Source organism: Panthera onca, chromosome D3 (genome assembly GCF_046562875.1).
Source record: "Panthera onca isolate mPanOnc1 chromosome D3, mPanOnc1 haplotype 2, whole genome shotgun sequence".
In the NCBI taxonomy this organism is placed as follows: Eukaryota; Metazoa; Chordata; class Mammalia; order Carnivora; family Felidae; genus Panthera; species Panthera onca.
The window spans coordinates 15643646-15664701 of NC_138350.1; the positions used below are offsets into that span (position 1 = coordinate 15643646).

A 21056-nucleotide genomic window follows, 5' to 3' on the forward strand; every position below is an offset into this window, starting at 1 on the left:
AGCTCAAATTAGAAGACAGTTACTATGAGAGTTTCAAAGTGCAGTCTCTCTGGAGGTGGAAGAACCTCAGACCCAGACCAGAGGAAGAAAGGGGGACTGTGCTAGAACTTTGTCAACATGCCTTGCCTAATGCAAACAAGACTTCTTAGAAAACACCAGAAATCAGAGCATCTGAGAAAACAGAAAAAATAAGAGGAAGACAGAAGTCTGTATGAGGCAGGGGAGGGGAGAAGATTGTAAGGAGAAACTGAAATAATGTGCTATAACTGTAGCTGCTCCCTGCCCCCCAAGAGTCCTGTTATTTCCAGAACCAGGGGAAATTCTAATGTGTCTTTTGTGGTTGATTTAAAACAAAGGGAATATTTGCGGTTCCTGTGCCAAAGTTTTAAGGGCTTTGAGGACTAGCAGCTGGAATCCAAATTACTTTCAGGAGACCCGTGTGGGTACTTTTCCCCCTAAACCTGCACAGGAGCAAGGATGACAAAAAATTATATTGTCCGGATTTTAGGTTTTTCATGAAAAGATAGTTAAATAAAGATAATCACTGCCAGGATACTACCTCTAACCATTACAAGCACTTAGTCACTTTGGAAGAGTTCCCCCACCCCCTGCCTTGTTTAATTAGCATCCTCGAGGGCTGAGGAAGGATACAGCTGATGAGCAGCGAGCACATGAGTGTACCTTTGGTATTCACCAAATCCAGAGGCTGTTATGAGTCTGTGGGCAACGGAAGCTTCAATTCTTTGACATCTCTAGGACTGAACCAGAGCCACGGGTGACCTTGTCTGGAGACAGGGTCTTCCCATCAGTCTTCTGGAACAGGCACAGCAGGTAGGAGGTGACGGGAGCTCTGTGTGGTACCAACAACCAAAAGTGAAGATGAGGTGACAAAGGCTAGAAAGGAGTCATTTATTAAAAAAACAAAAACAAAAACAACAGAACACAAAAAACAAAACAGCCCTCAGCAGGATTTGAAGACACAACAGAAGAACGCACCATCCTGATCGCTTCCCGCCCTCACGCCCTGCGACGCGCACCGCCTACGAGCTCTGTCCACCGTGGCTTCTGGCAACGGGAAGCCCAGCACACCAGTTCATCACACAGGTTGAGGCAGAGGCACGTCACCTGCCAAAGGGAGAAATCAGGACACGTGGGCCCTTCTCCGACCTTTGCTGTCAGGTAGCCAGGATTCTCTCTGCCTGTACAGTGGGCAATTTCTTACCGGGCTGGGGCTGCTGAGACAAAGGCGAGCTGACACGATCACACTTAAATTACTACCAGAATGCCAGCTCTCCAGCAAAGACCACAGCACACGGTCAGATTCTAAGGGGACAGAGCAGCTCGCTCCTTCCACAACTCCTAGAACGTAGGGCCCAGCTCAGCGGGGCATTTGACATTTGTCCCCAACACCCAGTTGTCACCACAGGTAAACCAAGACCATAATCACAACAGCAAGGACAGGATCGTGTTGCTTTTTTCCTTTTTTTTTCTTAAAGGAGGAGTGAGGGCATGGAAAATACAGCACACCAATGAAACAAAATGCCAAAAAAAAAAAAAATACAAAAAAAAATAGAAAATAGAAAAATGTATTTACAAGTAGTACATTACTATGATCAGAAAGCACAAAGACACCTGCTGCTATATTACATGCATTGGTTCAAGAAGAAACTACTAAAAACCCTGCAAGGGAGAAGCCTGTAAAAACAAACAAAAAAAGGGCCAAAAAGTTTTAACTTTTCATCCCTAATTTGCTACACTGATCAAAACCAAATGAGAGCCCCCTAAAGTCCATGAGTATATCAGTACAAATACTATACTGGTTTTTAACTGCACGTTCAGTTGTGGAGGGAAAGACAGCAGCTTATCCATATACAAGAAAGCCAGAGTAAACTGCTCTACATGCTAAAAATTACAGCAAGTCCCTGTCTGCTACACAGCATGATCTTAGCAGGTTTTAATTTTTGTTTATTCATATATACCTATGTGCGTGTGTGTGTATGTATAAAAACCGTGCCCTCGTTCACTGCCAACACAACATCTGGGTGGACATGAACTCATTACAACAAATTCTTATGTTTATGTTGTAAGAAGTCACTCAATGTCTGTGGATTTAATAAGTCACTTCACACCACAGAAAATATTTAATAAATCCAAAAAAAGGAAAGAATAGAACGACAGAAGAGCTTCTGTCTCAGTTCTCTGAAACTGAGTCCCCCATAGGAAACTGGTCCCAAAGTTCTTGAGGGTTCACTGAAGAAACTTCGGTTTGCTAATATTTTTCATCCTTTTAGTGTTCAAAAGGTACAGAACGACTCCTTGCCGTTGTCAGTTTTCAACAGTCACATCTCCATCCCCCACGGGTAACAGTCTGGTGCAGATTCATAAAAACGGGGGAGGAAGGAGCGCTGGGGAGGGCCTGTCACTTCAGGAGGGGCTCCGCCTCTACAACGGCAGGAAGAGAAAGAACCAAGCAGGGCTCCAGCACCTCGCTCCTGCAAACAAGCTCCCTGCAAACGCAAAATCCAGTCACACGTCAGTTCCTTAAACAGGTACATCTCTGAGTACCAGGCCAGCGCTAAGAGGAAACAAAACCACGCGTTGACAGAAAAGGACTAAGATGGCCATTCTGGTCACTCTCTGGGATCCATCATACTTCCAGGAATCGGGAGCTGCTGGACTTGGAGTGGAATGGCTCAGACCACATCCGCCGAAGGTCACCCTGGGAAAGAAGGAACTTCACTAAGTTACAGGTTTAAACGTGAGCCACACACATCTACAAGTCCTTTTTGAGCTCAGACCACACTGCTTCTGCAGAGAATCAAAGAACATTTCAATTTCATGCACTGAAAGATAACCACCATTCTTTGAAGAACTCACTAGAAGAGCTCTTAGGCCCCTTACGCCAAGAAGGGTGTAAGTTCTCTCATTTCTCAGTGAGATGCTAAAGGCGAGTTAGTTTGCCTCTCTGCCTCCTCCTCTGTAAAATGGGGATAATGCAAATATTGTAAGGTAATGCTCCAAGTCTAGCTGTAATCATACATTTCTTATTTCCAAACTTTAAGGCAGAGTACTAAAAAAGCTGTTAAGTGACAATAGGGCGCTGCTTTTAAGGGAAACAGGAAGTCTCTGCAGCTGAGCTCTAGGGATTTCAGTTAGTCCATCCATGACCAGGTGGTGTGAGTAGTCTAACTCACTAGCATTTTCTGCCAGTGGCTGCAATAGTCTGGAAGAGGTTGCTAATACCAGGTTAGCAAAAACCCATCAACCCACTGTCAAGACCAAGAGCTCTGGGGCTTAAGGAGAACCACCTCTGGCAAGGAGAATATATGCCAAGTTATTGCTTTCACAGGTTTTTAACTGCTTCTCTCACCTTTAAATAGGCCATCGTGAGGAGTGGCAATAAGGTAAATGGCACCAAATAGAGAAGGGCAGGCTGGGCTGCTCGGTGAATGCGAGATGCCACAGTAGCGGTGAGCAGACCTATAAGGAGAGAAAAACACTCGTGAATAATGCCAAGGGGCCAGCCCCGAGAGAAAAGAACCTGTAATATGGCTGCTGCTTGCCAGGGTCTTCAGACTGGACAGCTCTACTGTGACACATTCTGTCCAATAGGTAGGGTATGAAATGCCCAGCCCTAGCAGTTAAAGAAGCGTGGAACACTACAGCTTTAAAAATGCTAGCATTGCAAGGACGCGTGAGTGGCTCAAGCCCCTTTCTGTGCTCAGGTTCCTGGTTCAAGCCCTCACTTCCGCACTGAGCGTGCCTGGTCTTCCTCAGTCTTGTGAGGTATGTGATGCCAGACTCGGAGGCAAAAGACCTAGGTCCAAGTTCCAACTCTGCTACTTACAAAAGCTGTGTAACCCTGGCTACGGCACTTCACCTCTCTGAGCCTCAGCCTCCTCTACTGTTCAGTGGGGCTAACACCACTTGCCATGCCTGTCTCTGAGTTTTTGTACTGAAATGAACCACTATGCTGTAGCCATTGTAGGTGCAGACAGGTTACCGCTATTCCTAGCCCAATCACACAGGTCTCTTACTGTTGGTCCGTAAGTGAGCTGCCTAGAGAAAAACTAGCCTAGTGAGAGTCTGAGATTAGAGGTGATAAACATATTAGAACAAATGAAGGGAAATACCTGTTTAAAAAAATGGGAAATTAAGCAAGACATGGATTAACTTCAAGCTGAAGATTTAATTAGGCACACAGACTGATCCATGATCACTGTGTGGTAGAACTGACCATACTCTTCTTCCAATGTTCTTCAGAGATTACTGCTGGATCGGGCTGACCAGTAAGGACAGCACCTGTCATCTCACAGGCCACTGTTACTTGTCCTTCGTGGTCGTCTGTAGTAGCAACCACAGTTACTGCACTCCTTCCATCCAGCGTCTACAGCTAGAAGACCTGATTTAACTCCACGGGTTGGAGGACAGTTAGTGGATCACGTGCCTCTCCCACTGTCTTACCTACAAAGTATCCAATGAGGGTGCAGTGAAAGTAGGAGACCTTCTGCATGCGTCCAGAGATATTGGCGGGTCCAGAGGCACCGCAGGAGTCACCGTTGGCTTGTTTTTTGTAGTTGTCGTAACGAAGGACAAAGCACAACAGGAGTCCAGGCATCACGATGTCCCCAATGCCCAACATAGAGAAGTGACTGCCGGTGGAGCTGGAATGCAGTGGCACAGGTCAGGGATGCCACCCTCAACAATCCCATTTCTCCTCCTGTGCAGAGTCATTTGTCAGCTTTTTTTAAGAAGTTGGACTTACCTGAATGGGAGGCAATCTCTAGCGGTGGGACAGCACTAGTTTGTAAGAGTTTAGAGATTACAAGCCAGAAGAGTACTGACGATGAATGTCTTTAACCAGGCTCCCTCACTGCTTTAAGAGAGCACCTCTAAAGTGACTGCTAAAGTCGTCTGTTTAAGTACTGTCTCCTCTAGAAATGTCAAGCAATTCAGTATTTGTCACACATTCACTGCTGTGACTTCAAACAAGCACCTGACTACTACCAGACACGGATATTAAAGCAGCACAATTTTTTCCAAGATTATATTACCAGCCACTGTATAATTTTAGCATTAGGACATATTTTTACAAACATCTTAGAAGAAAAAAGGATCCAGATTCTCCTGTGAATTCCCTCCAGCCAACTCCAAAATATGGTAACAGTAGTAACATATGGTTATTTGAGAACGTTAATCAATAATAAAAAGTAGCACCTGTATCATTTAGTTACAAATCTTTGCAAGTCAAATCAATATTCTCTTTCTCATTTATATAATGGACAGATGACTCACAACCCTTTTCCAGTCTAGGATAAGAATGCTGATGACAAAGACCAATCAAGGAGCACAGAGGCACAGGGAGAAGACAGTGTATTAACCATCACAAGATGAGGCCCAACATGCTAGTCCTACCTGGGAAAGACCAGTTTTCCAGGCAGAGACAGGCGAGGAACATCACGCCCAACATTGGGCCCCAGGTGGAGCTTCCGGGATAGAACGTCAAGGGGATTGTCAGCCGGTTGTGTGGCCACCTTCACCATGACATTGCTATTGAAGATGTAGGCGGAGAAAAACACCTGCCGAATGGAGAGACGTCTTCAACAGAGGGAGCTAGAAGCAACCTGATCTCAGCATCAGCCCTCCTCGTTCTTAAGAGCAAAGTCTCAGAATACTACATCATCAAGCTTTTTTGACTGCATGTTTTGGAGGTGAAAGAAAATCTTTGCTCCCAGGGCAGAGAACTTTGCCTGCCTGCTCTCCCCCCACCCCAAGAGACACACACGTACTCCAATTAAACACAGAAGAGAGCAGTGGCTTCAGGGAAACAGACACTTACCCAAAAGACATCATAGATTAGAAGCCCTGAGAGAAGCAGGCAGGAGACCTTGAGGCTGGGCAGGCGGACAAAGGCGATCATGGCGACACAGAGACCCATGGCCAGGGCTGGGGAGGAGGCCACAGACACTGGTCAGTGTGGAGTAGACTCATCCTCTTTCCACAAGCTATTCTGCTTATAAACCTAACAGTCTCTAAGTCCCCTCAAAAGTCAAGCAGCCCAGTTTAAGCTCCAAGACATTTACACCCTACTTGTGCAAAGTGCCCACTTTAGCCCATTCTGACGGGCTGGTTTCCGGGGACATCCCTTTTCTCATGCTCTTGGATAGTGCTCAACTGTGTAAGACCCAGGAGATTGTTTTGAATAATAAAGCTCTGGGGTACCTGGATGGTTCAGTCAGTCAAGCTTCTAATTCTTTTTTTTTTTTTTTTTTTTTTTTTAAATGTTTACTTATTTTTGAGAGAGGGAGAGACAGAGCATGAGCAGGGGAGGGGCAGAGAGAAAGGGAGACACAGATCTGAAGCAGGCTCCAGGCTCTGAGCTGTCAGCACAGAGCCCGACGCGGGGCTCGAACTCACGAACTGTGAGATCATGACCTGGGCCAAAGTCGGTAGCCCAACTGACTAAGCCACCCAGGCACCCCGAGTGTCCAACTCTTAATTTCAGCTCAGGTCATGAGCCAAGGGTTGTAGGATATTGCCCCGTGTCGATCTCAGTGCTGAGCATGGAGCCTGCTTAAGATTCCCTCCCTCTGCCACTCACCCATGTGCATGTGCTCTCTGAAAAAAAATTTTTTTTTGAATGATAAAGCTCTAAGCCAGGCCTGGTTTAGGACTTCTTAGCTCTGTTTCCTGTCTCCCCCACCCCTGAGGATACTTCCTCCTTGCTCCTGACTTTAGCATCTGCCCATACCCAAGATTAAGCCCCCTTTTATTTACTCAGCAATTCATTCTTCTATCCTGGCCTTTTTCTCTTGTACCTCTCAAAATCTGACATATGCCGTATGTGTGCGTGTGTGTATGTATATAATTTTTTTTTCATTCTCTCTCAACTAAAATGTCAGGTCCTTGAGGGCATGGTTCCCTGCTGTACCACGGGACTCTAGAACAGGTCTGGCAGATGAATGGTCTCTCCCTGTCTTCAGCTCTCCTCCTCCATTCTTCTCAAACACAGGTCTGATTAGGTCCCGTAGCTGCTTACACAATTCCAGTGGATCCTCACGGTAGTGGGAGGATAGTGGGATGAGAGTCCGACAACGCGGCCAGGCACTGACAGGGAAGCACAGGAGGGTGCTTGCTCTCCACTGTGCGGCCCCCCGCCCTCAGTGTGCACCGATCACACCTCTCAACACCACTGTGTTCCTTCCTGTTCTCCACAGAAGGCCCTGTCTCAAGCTCCTTTACCTAGAAAATCTATCCTCATTCTTTTAGTTAAAAAAAAAATTTTTTCTTTAACATTTTATTATTGAGAGACAGAGCATGAGCGGGGGAGGGGCAGAAAGAGGAGACACAGAATCTCAAACAGGCTCCAGGCTTCAAGCTGTCAGCACAGAGCCCGACGCGGGGCTCAAACTCATGAACTATGAAATCGTGACCTGGGGCGAAGTCAGTCGCCCAACCGACTAAGCCACCCAGGTGCCCCTATCCTCATTCTTAGGTCAGAACAGGGAGTCTTTCCTGATCTATCAGATTAAGTAGGGTTTTATTTTTTTCTTTTTGACACCACAGAACTCTGAAATCTCTCTCAACTTGCTCACCCATTCTGTAACAAGTGTGATTATTTATATACAAGCAAATTTATTCCTTAAATTTGGTACTCCTGGTTGACCAAAACCATGGCTTGTTCTTTCTGTGAAGCCCCAGCACTTACCAGAGTAGATGTTCAATAAATATTTCCAGAATGAATGAAAAATTATGTTCCATCTACTTTAAAATTACTCCAAGGAAAGTTAGAAAAGTGAGGCCAGATTACAGATGTGTATCATTTTAATAGAATTGGTGGTAAACTGTCAGGACATGTAGCTAAGTGGGCAAATACAGCAGTTTGGCAGACCCTGGACATGTCAACTCAACGCATGTTTGGGGAGTTCCTACCATGGGAATGGTGTTGCACAAACAAAAGAGGAGAAAGACCATTCCTAACCCTGGAAGACAGTGCTAACACTGGGAAAAAGAACAAACTATCTTTATTCTTCCTCTGTCATACTGTTATCAAGCACTCGGTGATCTCCACGCTGTGTACTGCAGTATGCATTTTGGAGAGATGTGGTCGAACATAATTTCTGATTTTACGATAATCTAGGATGTGCTTGTTTTACTAGGGTCTCCTTTATTTTTTTATAAATTTCTAAGAACAGAACCAAGGCCCACGATATAATCAACCCATATGCATTTTTTTTAAACAGGGTTTCCCATTATAATGATCTCCAGAAACAAATAGTTGGCTGTGCTGTGAGTCGATAAACAGGGCACTGGCAGGGATAAGCTCAGCTGGCCTGAGGAACAACAGTGGTCAGCGGAGGGTGGGAAGCCCCTGGGGCAGAGGAAGGGGTGAGGGCAGTAGGGTAGCAAGCGATCTGTTCAGGAACTTACAAGTGCAAACGTGGGGTACAAAGTGCACCAAGGGAACAAAGGAAGAGATGAAAGCCTAATGGACAGACCAGGGACAAGTGTGTGGCAGTAAAGGTCAGAGGGCTGACTGATGATAACCAAAGGGGCAGGTTCCCAAGGTTAAATGTATATGCCTCTGTGACACATGCAGGTGACTGGTCCGTTCCAGAATTTTTCAATTTACCATACAGTCCCTTAACCCTAAACTGGGAGAAGCCTTTACAGGCCACAGGGTCTAAGCATCCACTCATTGCTTTGTCACTCCTCTTATGCTGATCCTACCCCACCTGAGTCACAACCAAACACGGACAAGACAGAACTGCTCAGGGACATTGTCATTCTATCTCTAATCTTCCATACAAGAAAAACTCTAGATTCGTTTTCAATTTATCAGTGTTTCATCACGTGCACTCCATCCACTGCCATTCTGTGTACCACCCTTTGTTGTTACAGCACACCTCGGTCACACTTCCCTAGTTTGATGTGCGTCCTTCTTCACTTTCTGTCCTTCCCACTTACTCTTCACTGCCACTGTAAACAATTCACTTTGCATCATTTCCTGCCTTACAGTCATTAGGCTCCCTACTCTGATGGATCAAGTCTAATTATAAGTCCCACAGCATTGCGCACAACTCACGGGATGGCGTGTCCCCAGAGTCTGTCTTCCTTTGTTCCTATTCCTCTCCAGTTAAGCTGAGCAATACCCTCTTCCCAGTCATGGCAACCAAGCGTCGCCAGCTGTGCTGTGAGTTCCACATTTGAAGCAGAATGCATCCCTTCTGACTGTTTCAGATAACGAGTATCACTCCTACCCCCAAAAGAACACTGCCACAATCTGTCACATCACAGGAACATGCCCTCAAGTATTCTAGTTTGCCTCTCTTTTTCTCCATTCTTTCATTCAAGTAACTCTTCATAATCTTACCTCCTCCTTAGCACTTTTCCAAGCCAAAATTAAGAGAAGTGATAACTTTCCCTCATTCCATGCTGCTTGAGAGACTCAAGACTCTCCCAAATGGCTTTACCAACAATCTTCACTTTGGGTTAATTTACATTTAAAATTAACCAAAAACGTTAAGAGTAGTAAATTATTAATCTTAGCCACTTGTCTAGAATTACTTTCAACTTAGTATCGATATAATCTTTGTGTCGCTTTATCTTCCACAACCAGTAGGGTCAGGGACAAAGACAATGACACTAAACCAAGCCAAAACGTTCTTGAAAAGCAACATGCAACCTGTAAGTTCTTAAGCAGTGCTCAGTTCTAAGATAAAGCATCTGTAAATAGCTAAGCCCTATGTGGACTAAGTACCAGCGTCTAGCATTTTAAAACAAGAAAACAAATCAATTGCTAGATTTTTGGCACTGAACATTTTCTAATCACAGATTAGTACCAAGTGTATTAGATGAGGGGGCTGAACTAGACATCTGTTCAAGACTCTTCTAGTCCCTGAGCTGGTCAGTGGATCCACACTGTGAACCTGGTTTAACGATCCCTGAACAGTAAATGTGTGTGCACAAGATTCATCAGCTTTTAGCTAATGCAGGATACCACCTATTGGTCAAATTCTCTCAAGATTGCCCAAATTTAAAAGGTTAATTTGCCAGATGAAACTGAAAGTAGATAAAACTCTAGATTTAGTTCAAGAACACACTGAAACGTCTTCTTACTATTAACGCTTCTTAGTATATAAAAGCCTGAAAACACACTTCATGCCAGGGCACCTGGGTGGCTCAGTCGGTTGAGCGTCTGACTTCGGCTCAGGTCATGATCTCACGGTTCATGGGTTCAAACCCCGCATCGGGCTCTGTGCTGACAGCTCAGAGCCTGGAGCCTGTTTCAGATTCTGTGTCTCCTTCTCTCTTTGCCCCTCCCCCAGCTCACACTCTTGTCTCTTTCTCTCTCAAAAATAAACATTAAAAAAATTTTTTTTAAAAACCATACTTCATGCCTTGCCCTAAAACAACCACATTTATAATTGTCTTCACTTTAAATTAACTTCAAAGAACAGGCTTTAATTGAGAAACATTCATTCAAAAAAATTCTACTACCAAATTATCACTGCCTACAAGATGATTTCTGATTGTGTAGAGAAGTCTGTAAAGATAATTTCCATGTCAGAGAAGAACCTATTTCAAAACATTAAAGACCATGGCTAGAAAGCTACATTTTCTGTAACAGCAGAAAACAAACATCAAACACTAGAATCTGAGAAACAGTAATTGTAAGAAAAGCTCAGGGGCGCCTGCGTGGCTAAGTCGGTTGAGCATCCAACTCTTGGTTTCGGTTCAGGTCGTGATCTCACGGTTCGTGGGTTCGAGCCCCGTGGGCTTGGTATTCTCTCTCTCTCCCAGTCTCTCTGCCCTCACTCGCAGGGGTGAGCACGCGCGCCCTCTCTCTCTCTCTCTCTCTCTCAAAAATATATAAACTGGGGGCGCCTGGGTGGCTCAGTTGGTTAGGCGGTTGATTCTTGATTTTGGCTCAGGTCATGATTTCATGGTTGGTGAGTTTTTTGTCCCTGTGTCAGGCTCTGCTATCAGTGCGGAGCCCACTTCATATCCTGTTTCTCTCTCTCTCTCTCTGCCCCACCCCCGCTCTCTAAAAAATAAATATTAAAAACTATCATCAAAATAAATTTTAAAAAAGCTCAAAAGTTCTTTTTTTGGGGGTGGGGAAAACTCTACTCTTGGTCACGGGAAGTTCAACCAGTGCAAACTGGCAGGGAGAAGAGACTCCTGGATAAATATATATTGGGGAATATCAATAATGACAAAAGGTGATGGAAACGTCTACATGTTAGGGTTGATTAGGGTTTGGGGAACCTCACTGGACACTCAGAATTTTAGCTGTCAGGTGAATTTCATGATGGAAATGTATTTCTGATGGTGGTCACTGGGAAAATAAAGTTGCCTCTTATGGGCAGCTTTCTATCGGCCCCACAGTCTAGAGGAAGTGTTGCAGTGAAACGTACTTTGCAGCTATCTTACAGACAACTGCTTACCCCATTCTGCTGTCAGCGAGTCTAGTAAGCCTGGCCCTGGCCCCTGCCCCTGCCTGTAAAGGTACGATGAAGAAAATTCTGCTGACTTGTTCTCAAGTCTGTGTTTCAGATGGCTGTATAAATCAGTGTATCTTGAAAAGAATGTCACCTTCTATCATGCCAACTTTTTCTTTTTTAGTGACATACTACTAGAAAATAGGTATTTTTCTGTTCTATGCAATGCCTGGGAAGAGTAGACGAGAGTATAAAGAACATTGCTTGCTGTTTTGAGAGGTATCCCTTTTTGGGTCAGCAGCTTGGTAAATTTAAAACCCTCAGCAAAACCTATAAATAGTATCATGTGTGTCTGGACACACGAATAAAGGGCTCCACGAAAGCAGAGTCACCAAAAGTTAGTGGGATTACAGAGAACCTCAGACCACAGAGGGGGCTGACAGACTTCAGGTAATTTTTTTTAATGTTTATTTTTGAGAGAGAGAGAGAGAGAGAGAGAGCGAACGAGCATAAACAGGGGAGGGGCAGACAGAGAGGGAGACACAGAATCTGAAGCAGGCTCCAGGCTCTGTCAGCACAGAGCCCGACGTGGGGATCGAACCCATGGATTGGACCATGAGATCATGACCTGCTGAGATCATGACCTGCTGAAGTCTGACGCTTAACCGAATGAGTCACCCAGGTGCCCCAAGACTTCAAGGTAATTTCCATACCATTTGTCATCAGAAGGACTTTGGGTTTGCCAGTGTTGAGATGAATCGATGTGGTGATGATTCAGGTGATGACTGCCCTATATTACTCTAGTCAAAGCAGTGGCACCTGAAGCTTTTATCATCTCATTTCACATAATATTTGTACGGGGAGAATCATCATGCTTGCAGTATTCTTATGGATTGGTGTTTACAGAAGTGGACTCTTTCATTTAAGGACATTAGCATAAAACAGTTTCTCTTCAGAATATATAGCTAAAAGTCATTTTATATGGACTGAAATAATCTGGTTTAGGTATTAACCAGCTAACGAGCATTTCTAAATAGTTTTTGTTCAAAAGTAGTAGAGGAGAAATGTCTGTGCTGCCTGCTTTCTCATCAGGAAGCACTGATTTAGGTGAGACTGAAGGATATAATCATAAAAGCAGCTATGAAATTGATGTGGACTAATACTTACTATCTCTACTCCCGTCATTATCATGATTAAGACTCCCTAATTTTCTGTAACAGATTTAAAAAGAGATTAGGCTCTTTGAAAGTCTTTCAAAATCACCTACATGCTTTTCAGGTTAACAAGTCATTCTTCTGCAGAAATCAAGACTTAATCTCCGGAAAAGTCAAACACACACACTTGCTACTTCGTCAATACTCTTAATACCTAGTATATAAAAATAGGCATTTACTCTTCTACAATAAGCCGGGCAAGCAATTTATGTGATTTCAGATCTAACTTCTTTTTCTGAACTTATTCTTTATCAACCTCCACAAGCACTGAAGTATCAAACACCAATCCACAAGAATACTGCAAGCACTGATACTAGATTTGGGAAATTTAATAGTTCTGGTAACTACTTAAAAATCCTAAACACTGGGGCGCCTGGGTGGCTCAGTCGGCTAAGCGTCCAACTCTTGATTTTGGCTCAGATCATGATCTCACGGTCGGTCCTGAGACAGAACACACACATGGAACCTGTTTAAGATTCTCCCTCTCCTTCTCTCTCTCTCAAAAACAAACAAACAAACAAACAACCTAAACACTGCACTTCAGGATGCTTATATACGTTCCAAAGCAAATGATCACAGAAATGTTTTTTTATAAGGCAATTTAAGATGCTAAAATAAGAGACCAAACCGGTCAGAAATCAGCAAATATGAATTATCACATGGTCAGGCAGATTTTGACACTGTTTTCCATTCTGACTCATTAAAGGCCTCTAAATAAATCTAAGGGGTAATGTGGTCTGCAACCTCATGGAACTTTTTTTTAAAGTTCATTTATTTATTTTCAGAGAGAGAGCATGTGCAAGCAGGAGTGGGGGCAGGAGGGGGAGAGGGGAGAGGGGAGTCAGTTTCAAGCAGGCTCTGCACTGTGAGCGCAGAGCCAGATGCAGGGCTCGTTCCACAAACCATGAGATCATGACCTGAGCTGAAATCAAGAGTCAGGTGCTTAACCAACTGAGCCATCCAGGTGCTCCAGGAACTACTTTTGAGTCTCAAGAGCTTGGTATATGGTAGGCACTCAATAAAAGTGATGAACAACAACTATGACAACAATTATATACAAACAAATTATGTATTTATAAAGTTATACATATTTTATATAATATTTCAGTATTAAATATTTTCTGAATATGTGTAACATTTGAAGATGAACGAACAGTAATACTGATAGTTTTTATTTAGAGGTAATTCAGTGAATTTTAACACAGGCGTAGACTTATATAGCCACCACCACCCTCAGTGTGTAGAATACTTGTATCACCCCAATAAAATCCTTGAGCTATAGTCACACCCTCTCCCCCACACAACCACTTGTCTGTTCTCCATCACCATAATTTTGTCTTATTGTTTTTAAAAATATTTTTTGCTGAAGAAGTATACTGGATATCTGTATGATTTACAATTTAAAAAGCGCTTTCTCTATAATCATCATCTATGATTAAAATCACATGTGCCATTTACCTATAGCTTTACAGAGCTCTCAATCCACTCTACAGCTTGTTTCCTTACAATACTCAGTTTCTTAGAGTTTTTCACTAGTTAACTTGGCACACATAAATTTCAAATTCTTGAACTGGTACAAGACAAAAAAAAAATACCCTTGAAACAAAAGAGTAAGATTTTAGTTTTCCTCAAGGTTTAAAATTTCCTCCTTATCAAGATTATATTACTGATTCTGGATCACACGTGCACACAAAGTTTAAAATCCTTTTTGTCAAGTTCTATCTGATTTGACCATGAGCAGAATATTGCGATACAAGTGTGAGCTACTCCTGAACTTGAGGCGTGGACCGTGAGCATCACTCTCGCTGGCTCTGTGCTGAGGCAACACTGAATGACAGTTCCACAGTTAAGCCATCCTCAGAGCTGCAGGGACCAGTGCCTTAGTGGAGAGGAGCCTCTCAGACCTGGCAGTTGCTTCCAAAGAGCTCTGTTTCCAAGGTCTTGATTAGCCTTGTAGTTGCTTGGAATGGATAATGGGAGTAAGTGCAATCCATACCCATAATCTCTGATTTTTAAATTCCTCCTTTAAAAATTCTTTAGATAGTACTACAAACAGTATAAAATCATCTTTTGTATTTTAACTTCCTTCCCTTCTGAAACACCAGAGGAAAGGAGAAAGTGAACAGACTTTGTGGGGCAGAGCAATGGTTAAAGTTTCTTGAGATCAGGAAAATGAACTGTGAGAACAGGAGTCAGGACTGAATGAGCAAGGAGATGGAGGTGCTTACATGGTCTTCAAGAAAAATGAAAAACGTCTTAGGGGAGAGAAAAGAGTAAGGGGGGATTTTTGGAAATGTCCTTCCAAGATATTTTGAGAAGTATCAAGTATACACAGGAGTTCTGTGATTGGGTAAGTGACTTCTCTGAACTTTGTTTCCTTGTCTGTAAAATCGAACAATAACAGTACCTACTTCAAAGACTTTCCAGGATTAAATGAGATAATCCACACAAACACCCAGGAAAGCACCCAATGCATAAGAAGCACTCAATAAATGTTAGCTGAATAATACTGCCATTATTATTTCATCATTATCATCACCAATGAAGGGAAATCCTCATATGCTATGGACAGGAGTATAAACTGCCACAGCCTTTCTGAAAGGCAGTATAATAACAGTTAAAAAAAAACTTTTTACTACAAAAACCCTTTAATCTAGGAATTTAATATCTAGGAACTCATCCATTGGAAAATAATCTTATGAAGTAACCTGACATGTGTACCGTGAGGTGGAACAAGAGTGTTTACCTCAGGATTATTTATAAGAGAAGATTAAAATCAATCTAAGGGCCCAGCAATAAACGACATACGATGGAATACTCTGGAATTATTAAAAAGGATAGGATACATCTTTATGTAATGATATAGACATGTATTTGTATCATTACATAAAAGAGTCTATTGTATATAATACATATATAGCATATATTCCACATATGTATTTTATATTACAGTATTCCATTTATGTAAGAAAATATATAGTCTATAGACAAAAAATTACATATGAATGTTCATACTAGTATTACTCATAATAGCTAAACAAGTGGAAACTGATGAATAGATAAATAAAATTGGCATATCTATACAACTGAACAGTGGCCATAAAAAGAAATGAAATACTGATTCAGGTTACAACATGAATAAGAACCTTGGAAACATCATGCTAAGTGAAAGAAGGCAGACACATAGGTCATATAATGTTACGATTTTACTCTCTGAATATACTAAAAGCCACTTCCAAGTAGGTAAAAATGTGGACTACACCTCAAAAAGCTGTATTATTAAAAATATCTTGAGAATGTGGGTAAAAATAATAACTGAACAATATGTAACACCACCACCTTTGGACACCTAATACTCATGGCAATCAGAGGAAATATTACTAAAACACAAAAAGCAGAGGAAGGGAGGACAAATTTAACTATAAACTATTAACACTTCAACTTGTCACATGTTACTCACCATCCATGAGAAGCCAATGGCCAGTGAGAACCCAGATAAGGACGAGCATGACAGACAGAGAGAATGACAGTAATTCAGCAGCAGTAAAACGCCCACAGCAACCAAAGGAAATCCTGGAAAACACATGATATTTATTGGACTAACAGCTGATACATTATATTCAATAATCAAACTCTCCCTTGGTTCTTCACGATCAGAGTTCATCACGGCCAGATTAGAATAGCAGGCAATACCTAGACTCCCAGAAATTGAAAACACCCAAACCTCTTTGGAGTAGGCCACAGGAAATGCAAAGGCATTAATGATCCTTCTGCAGCCCTCTGATATTGTAGTTTTTATCCCGAATTATCAACATGGGTGTTTACAATTTAAAGTGACAATACCAATCTTAGGAGAATGAAGTACACTATAGGGTAATTCTGTTTTTATGAGGAAAGCAAAATGAAGAAGGTCAATAGTTCAATCCACTGGGTGATGATGAATACATATTTATAAAATGGTAACAACTCTATCTGGTTATCACGAATTCCTGGGAAAATCAGCTGCTCCTAGTGACTGGTTTCCTTACGTTCATATGGGATCTCTATTAACACAGCACTTGGTGTCCATGAAGCAATGGCTTTAGGAGTTGAGGTGTGAAAGGTGTGCACACTGGGTTTAAACCCAAGTGGTTAGTATATATTCTTGGTCACCAAAGACAAAAGGCAAAGAATGTCTGAGTTGATCACATCCCATTAACTCACTAGTCAAGAGACAAAGGCATTGCTTCAAAATGAAACTGCTCATCTTTCAATAATCTAAGCAGGAAGCATGTTTCAACGACTCCGACTTCCTAAGATTTGTGTATATTTCCTCTCCTATGAAAAGGTGCAAAAGGAAGTACTACCTTCCAGTCTTAAAGATCAAACGTCTCCCTTCCCAGTCTTCTAGCATTTGTGTGCTCTGGTCCATACCAGAAATTTAGACTCCTAACAATGTTATCAAGTGTGACATAAAAACATTTAAAATTCAGAGAAAAATCCCAAGTCCTTACTTGTTCTGAGGTGAACAGGGTCTTGTTAAATACTGGCACATCGGGAGAAGGAGGAAAGCAAAAGCTATTGTGGCAAGAACTAGAGAAAGAAAATATATGGTTAAGTTTTGTTGTTTATTTTCAACACCTATAAGAAAAATGGCAGGACTTATGGAAACACTGACCAGAATACTCTTCTCAATAAGTAGATACAATTAATTAACTACAGAAGAAAAACATTTTCCTTTAGCACTGTACAAATAAAGTCTTGAAAAACAAAAAGTACCTGATTTGAAGGAATGGGAAGCATAGACAGGTTTTCTCATTCTTTTCTATCTTAACACGGAAAGATAAATAGCGAGCCAGGGGATGATCTAACATGTCTGGCATTTTGTTGATGTTCTATACATTTCCATCATCTCTTGACTTGAAAACTGATCAGAGGGTTGACAGTCAAATTACTCTGATTAGTTACCAATGCGTCTGTCTACAGAAACATTGGTGGGGGTTGCCAATGACCGCTTTGCCACACTGGGCCTTCTGGACACTTTGACTCCAGACAAGGAGTCAAAGTGGTCATGTTCTGGTGTCATAAAGCTCATAAGTTTTCAAACCCCTGGCCTTTTGTTCAGACTGTGCTGACAGTCCTGAACTGATGATACGGGTATCCAATGGTTCAAGGAGAAGATGGGGAAGAAAAGCCAGACTTATGGAAGAAAACTTGCATGGAAGGTTGTATAGGTCTTAAGTTTTGAATGATGATTAAAAAGAAATACACAGAAGATTCTGGGTTCGAGTCTCAGTGGAACCCTGGTTCCAGGAAACTTACCTTGGTTTCCTTTCAAAAGAAAAAAAAGACGTGAGAGGTGCCTGGGTGGCTCAGTTGGTTAAATGTCCAACTTGGCTCAGGTCATGATCTCACAATTCTTGAGTTCGAGCCATGTGTTGGGCTCTGTGCTGACAGCTCAGAGCCTGGAGCCTGTTTCGGGTTCTGTGTCTCCCCCTCTCTTTGCCCCTCCCCACTTGCACTCTGCCTCTTTCTCAAAAATAAATAAACTTAAAAAAAAAAAAGAAGTGAAAAAATTTCCTTTTAGGTTAATGTTTAAGAATAGAGAAACATGGGACACCCAAGTGGCTCAGCTGATTAAGCATATGACTCTTGATTTCAGCTCAGGTCATGATCTCACGGTTTGTGAGATTGAGCCCCAAGTTGTTGGGCTCTGCACTGATACGGTAGAAAACCTGCTTGGGATTCTCCTCTCCCTCTCTCTCACTGGTGTGTGCATGCTCTCTCTCTCAAAAATAAATAAACTTAAAAGAAAAAAGAACAGAGAAACTTATTTACCTGCTGTACATATTGTAAAAACTACTTGAACTGAGTCAAAGAAGAAGAACATTACTAGGAGAGAGACAGATGCTCCAATTGGAAGGAATAGGGCCTGGGTAGAGTCAATAGTTTGGATACCTGAAAGAGAATAAGGGACATATTAATGACTTACATGGTAAGTACTGTGCCCATGTACTCCAGAGACATTAACCCATTAAAATGCAGACAGTCTATGGAGCACCAGGGTGACTTAGTCGGTTAAGCTTCTGACTCTTGATTTCACCTCAGGTCATGATCTCACAGTTGGTGAGATTGAGCCCAAGTGGGGCTCTGTGCTGACAGTGCCGAGTCTGCTTGGGATTCTCCCTCTTTCAAAATAAATAAATAAACTAAAAAAAAAAGTACAGACAGTTCTAGGAGTTAGTATATAAGATACAGATTATCTAGGACCTCTGATTCTTTCCTTCCCACTGAAATTATGAGGTCCTTGCTCTCCTCATGGTGCATTCGTTATAGCAGGTACTCAAATACTTGTTGAACTGAACTACTACCTCCTGGTGCTAACAATCTGGTTGACAGGCTGAAGGAAGAAAGAAATAGGAAGAAGAGGGAGAGGGAGATGGGGGGGGGGTAGAAAGACGAAAGGAGGGAAAACAAAAACTAAGAACATCAACAGGTAGTAAAAAGATTAGTCAATCTGAGTATATCTGTAATCTCATGTACAGGTTTGGTAAAAGGTAGTTTAAAGCCACTGACTAAAATCCTTTCTAATTATCTACAGATTTACTCATGTTCACTCTTCCCCACTGTTGCTGAGAACTGACTCTCAGTGGAGCAAAGGAGTGGAGGGAACAACACATCTGAAAATCAAAAATCAGAAAGATTATTCTGTGGGAACATCGTAAGGACCAAACAGGAGATAAATGGGGGAAAACAATTACTTGGGATATGGTAGGATTCTTGGTTAATCATTAGAATCATCTGGAGAGCTTTAAAAATTACATGCCCAGGCACAACCCCAGAACAATTAAACTGAAATTTCTGGGTGTTATTAGGCCCAGCTGAAAACTCTCCACAAAATTTTATTTTGCATATAGAGTTGAGGAACACTAAGTATTTGGTAGAGAAGAGAAACACGGCACAATCTGGTAACTACTGAATGAAAAGAAAAAAAATTACTAATCTTGTGTGCTACTTCCAAATTAACACTGCTGAGATATAAAGTTCTTGAGTGGAGTAAAAAAAAAAATGTTCATATGAGCTATTATAAAGAAATACTAGGGACGCCTAGGTGGCTCAGTTGGTTAAGTGTCCGACTTCTGCTCAGGTCATGATCTCATGGTTCATGAGTCTGAGCCCCACGTCAGGCTCTGTGCTGACAGCTCAGTGCCCAGAGTCTGTTTCAGATTCTGTGTGTCCCTCCCCCCACCTCTCTCTGCCCCTTCCCAGATTGCGCGTCTGTCTCTCTCAAGAATAAACATTAAAAAAAAAAAAAAGTATTATAAGTAAACATCTCTCTCCATTAAATTAAGGCAATGAATAAAATATAATGTGACCAGGATGAACATAACTAGGCACAAAGGGTTGTAATTATCAACCAATATTTAAAAATGGCTCTTTGATATTTGAATTTACCTGTCCCAAGAAAGCTATTTAGGGATTTTAGTTAAATAAACTATTAAATATTTCTACAAAACACAATTGCTTCCTACTGGCTAGATACATGAGTCAAATAATTCACTTAGGAATAGGGCATTTCAATTTAGGAGGAGTGGCTATGTGTCAAGACAAATAGAGATGCTCTTCAGAAGACAGCTGGCCAGAAGTGCAGTCAAACTTGTCTTCCTGGCCCCTTGATCGTGTGTGTGTGTGTGTGGGGGGGGGGCCGGGGGGTACCTTACTTAAAGTGTCTTATGGACATTTACAAAGTAAAACTCTATGAAATCTCTAACTGAATTTCACCTAGTTTTTTATCTGAGTGCTCTACACTAGTTCAAAGAACTACTAGAGGAAACTACAGATTTCAGGTGCCTTTCACAACAGAAAATAATGGTTTCTCAATGGCTCTGCACTGACAGCATGCAGAAAAATTAAATGGCTGGCGAATACAAAAACTGTTTAGTAAGTCAGGTATATGAGAAGTATGTGTTTATAATAAATCTAAATTTTATCAGTTTAGTCTGCAATTAAAATGCAAAGCTGAATACAAAGAGCCTTTCTAGAATATTAGATAAGAATGCATAGATTTTTGTTTTTTGAAAGCACAGATTTTAAAGCAAGAGGTATTAAGACACTGCTTCCATTAGTTCTATAGAAGAATGCCTAAGGGAGTTTACCAAACAGCAATGTCACAGGTAAAGTGAAGTTCCTTTAGTTGCTGACAATATGCTTCCTAAAAAAATACAAAATTTCAATATTGTACTTCCTAAAGGTCTGGAGATAATGGTCCTGAGGGAGATGGAGCTAATTAACTAGAAATTTCAGTGACTTCAAAACAAAACAAAATAAAATTCTCCGTCACTATTCTAGCTTTATATTAGATCCTTGGTATTTCCTCCCTCTTAGGTGGTGACTTTAATCTGTCCTGTCAGTCACTCCT

The 21056-nt window shown here is 41.9% G+C and overlaps 1 protein-coding gene across 3 annotated transcripts in view; it reads right to left on the bottom strand.

Moving 5' to 3' along the window:
• Window positions 1–895: 895 nt before the first annotated feature.
• Window positions 896–21056, bottom strand: part of SPPL3 (signal peptide peptidase like 3) — a 138368-nt gene continuing 118207 nt past the window's right edge. For all 3 annotated transcript variants that reach the window (XM_060612465.3, XM_078435708.2, XM_078435707.2), the window contains 8 exons: window positions 18476–18595; window positions 17152–17230; window positions 16119–16231; window positions 5840–5946; window positions 5416–5579; window positions 4465–4664; window positions 3371–3480; window positions 896–2719 (listed from right to left, as the gene is read on the bottom strand). In XM_060612465.3, coding sequence (XP_060468448.1) covers window positions 2648–2719; window positions 3371–3480; window positions 4465–4664; window positions 5416–5579; window positions 5840–5946; window positions 16119–16231; window positions 17152–17230; window positions 18476–18595 — 965 coding nt within the window. In that variant the 3' untranslated portion in view covers window positions 896–2647. The remainder of the gene's footprint in view (window positions 2720–3370; window positions 3481–4464; window positions 4665–5415; window positions 5580–5839; window positions 5947–16118; window positions 16232–17151; window positions 17231–18475; window positions 18596–21056) is intronic.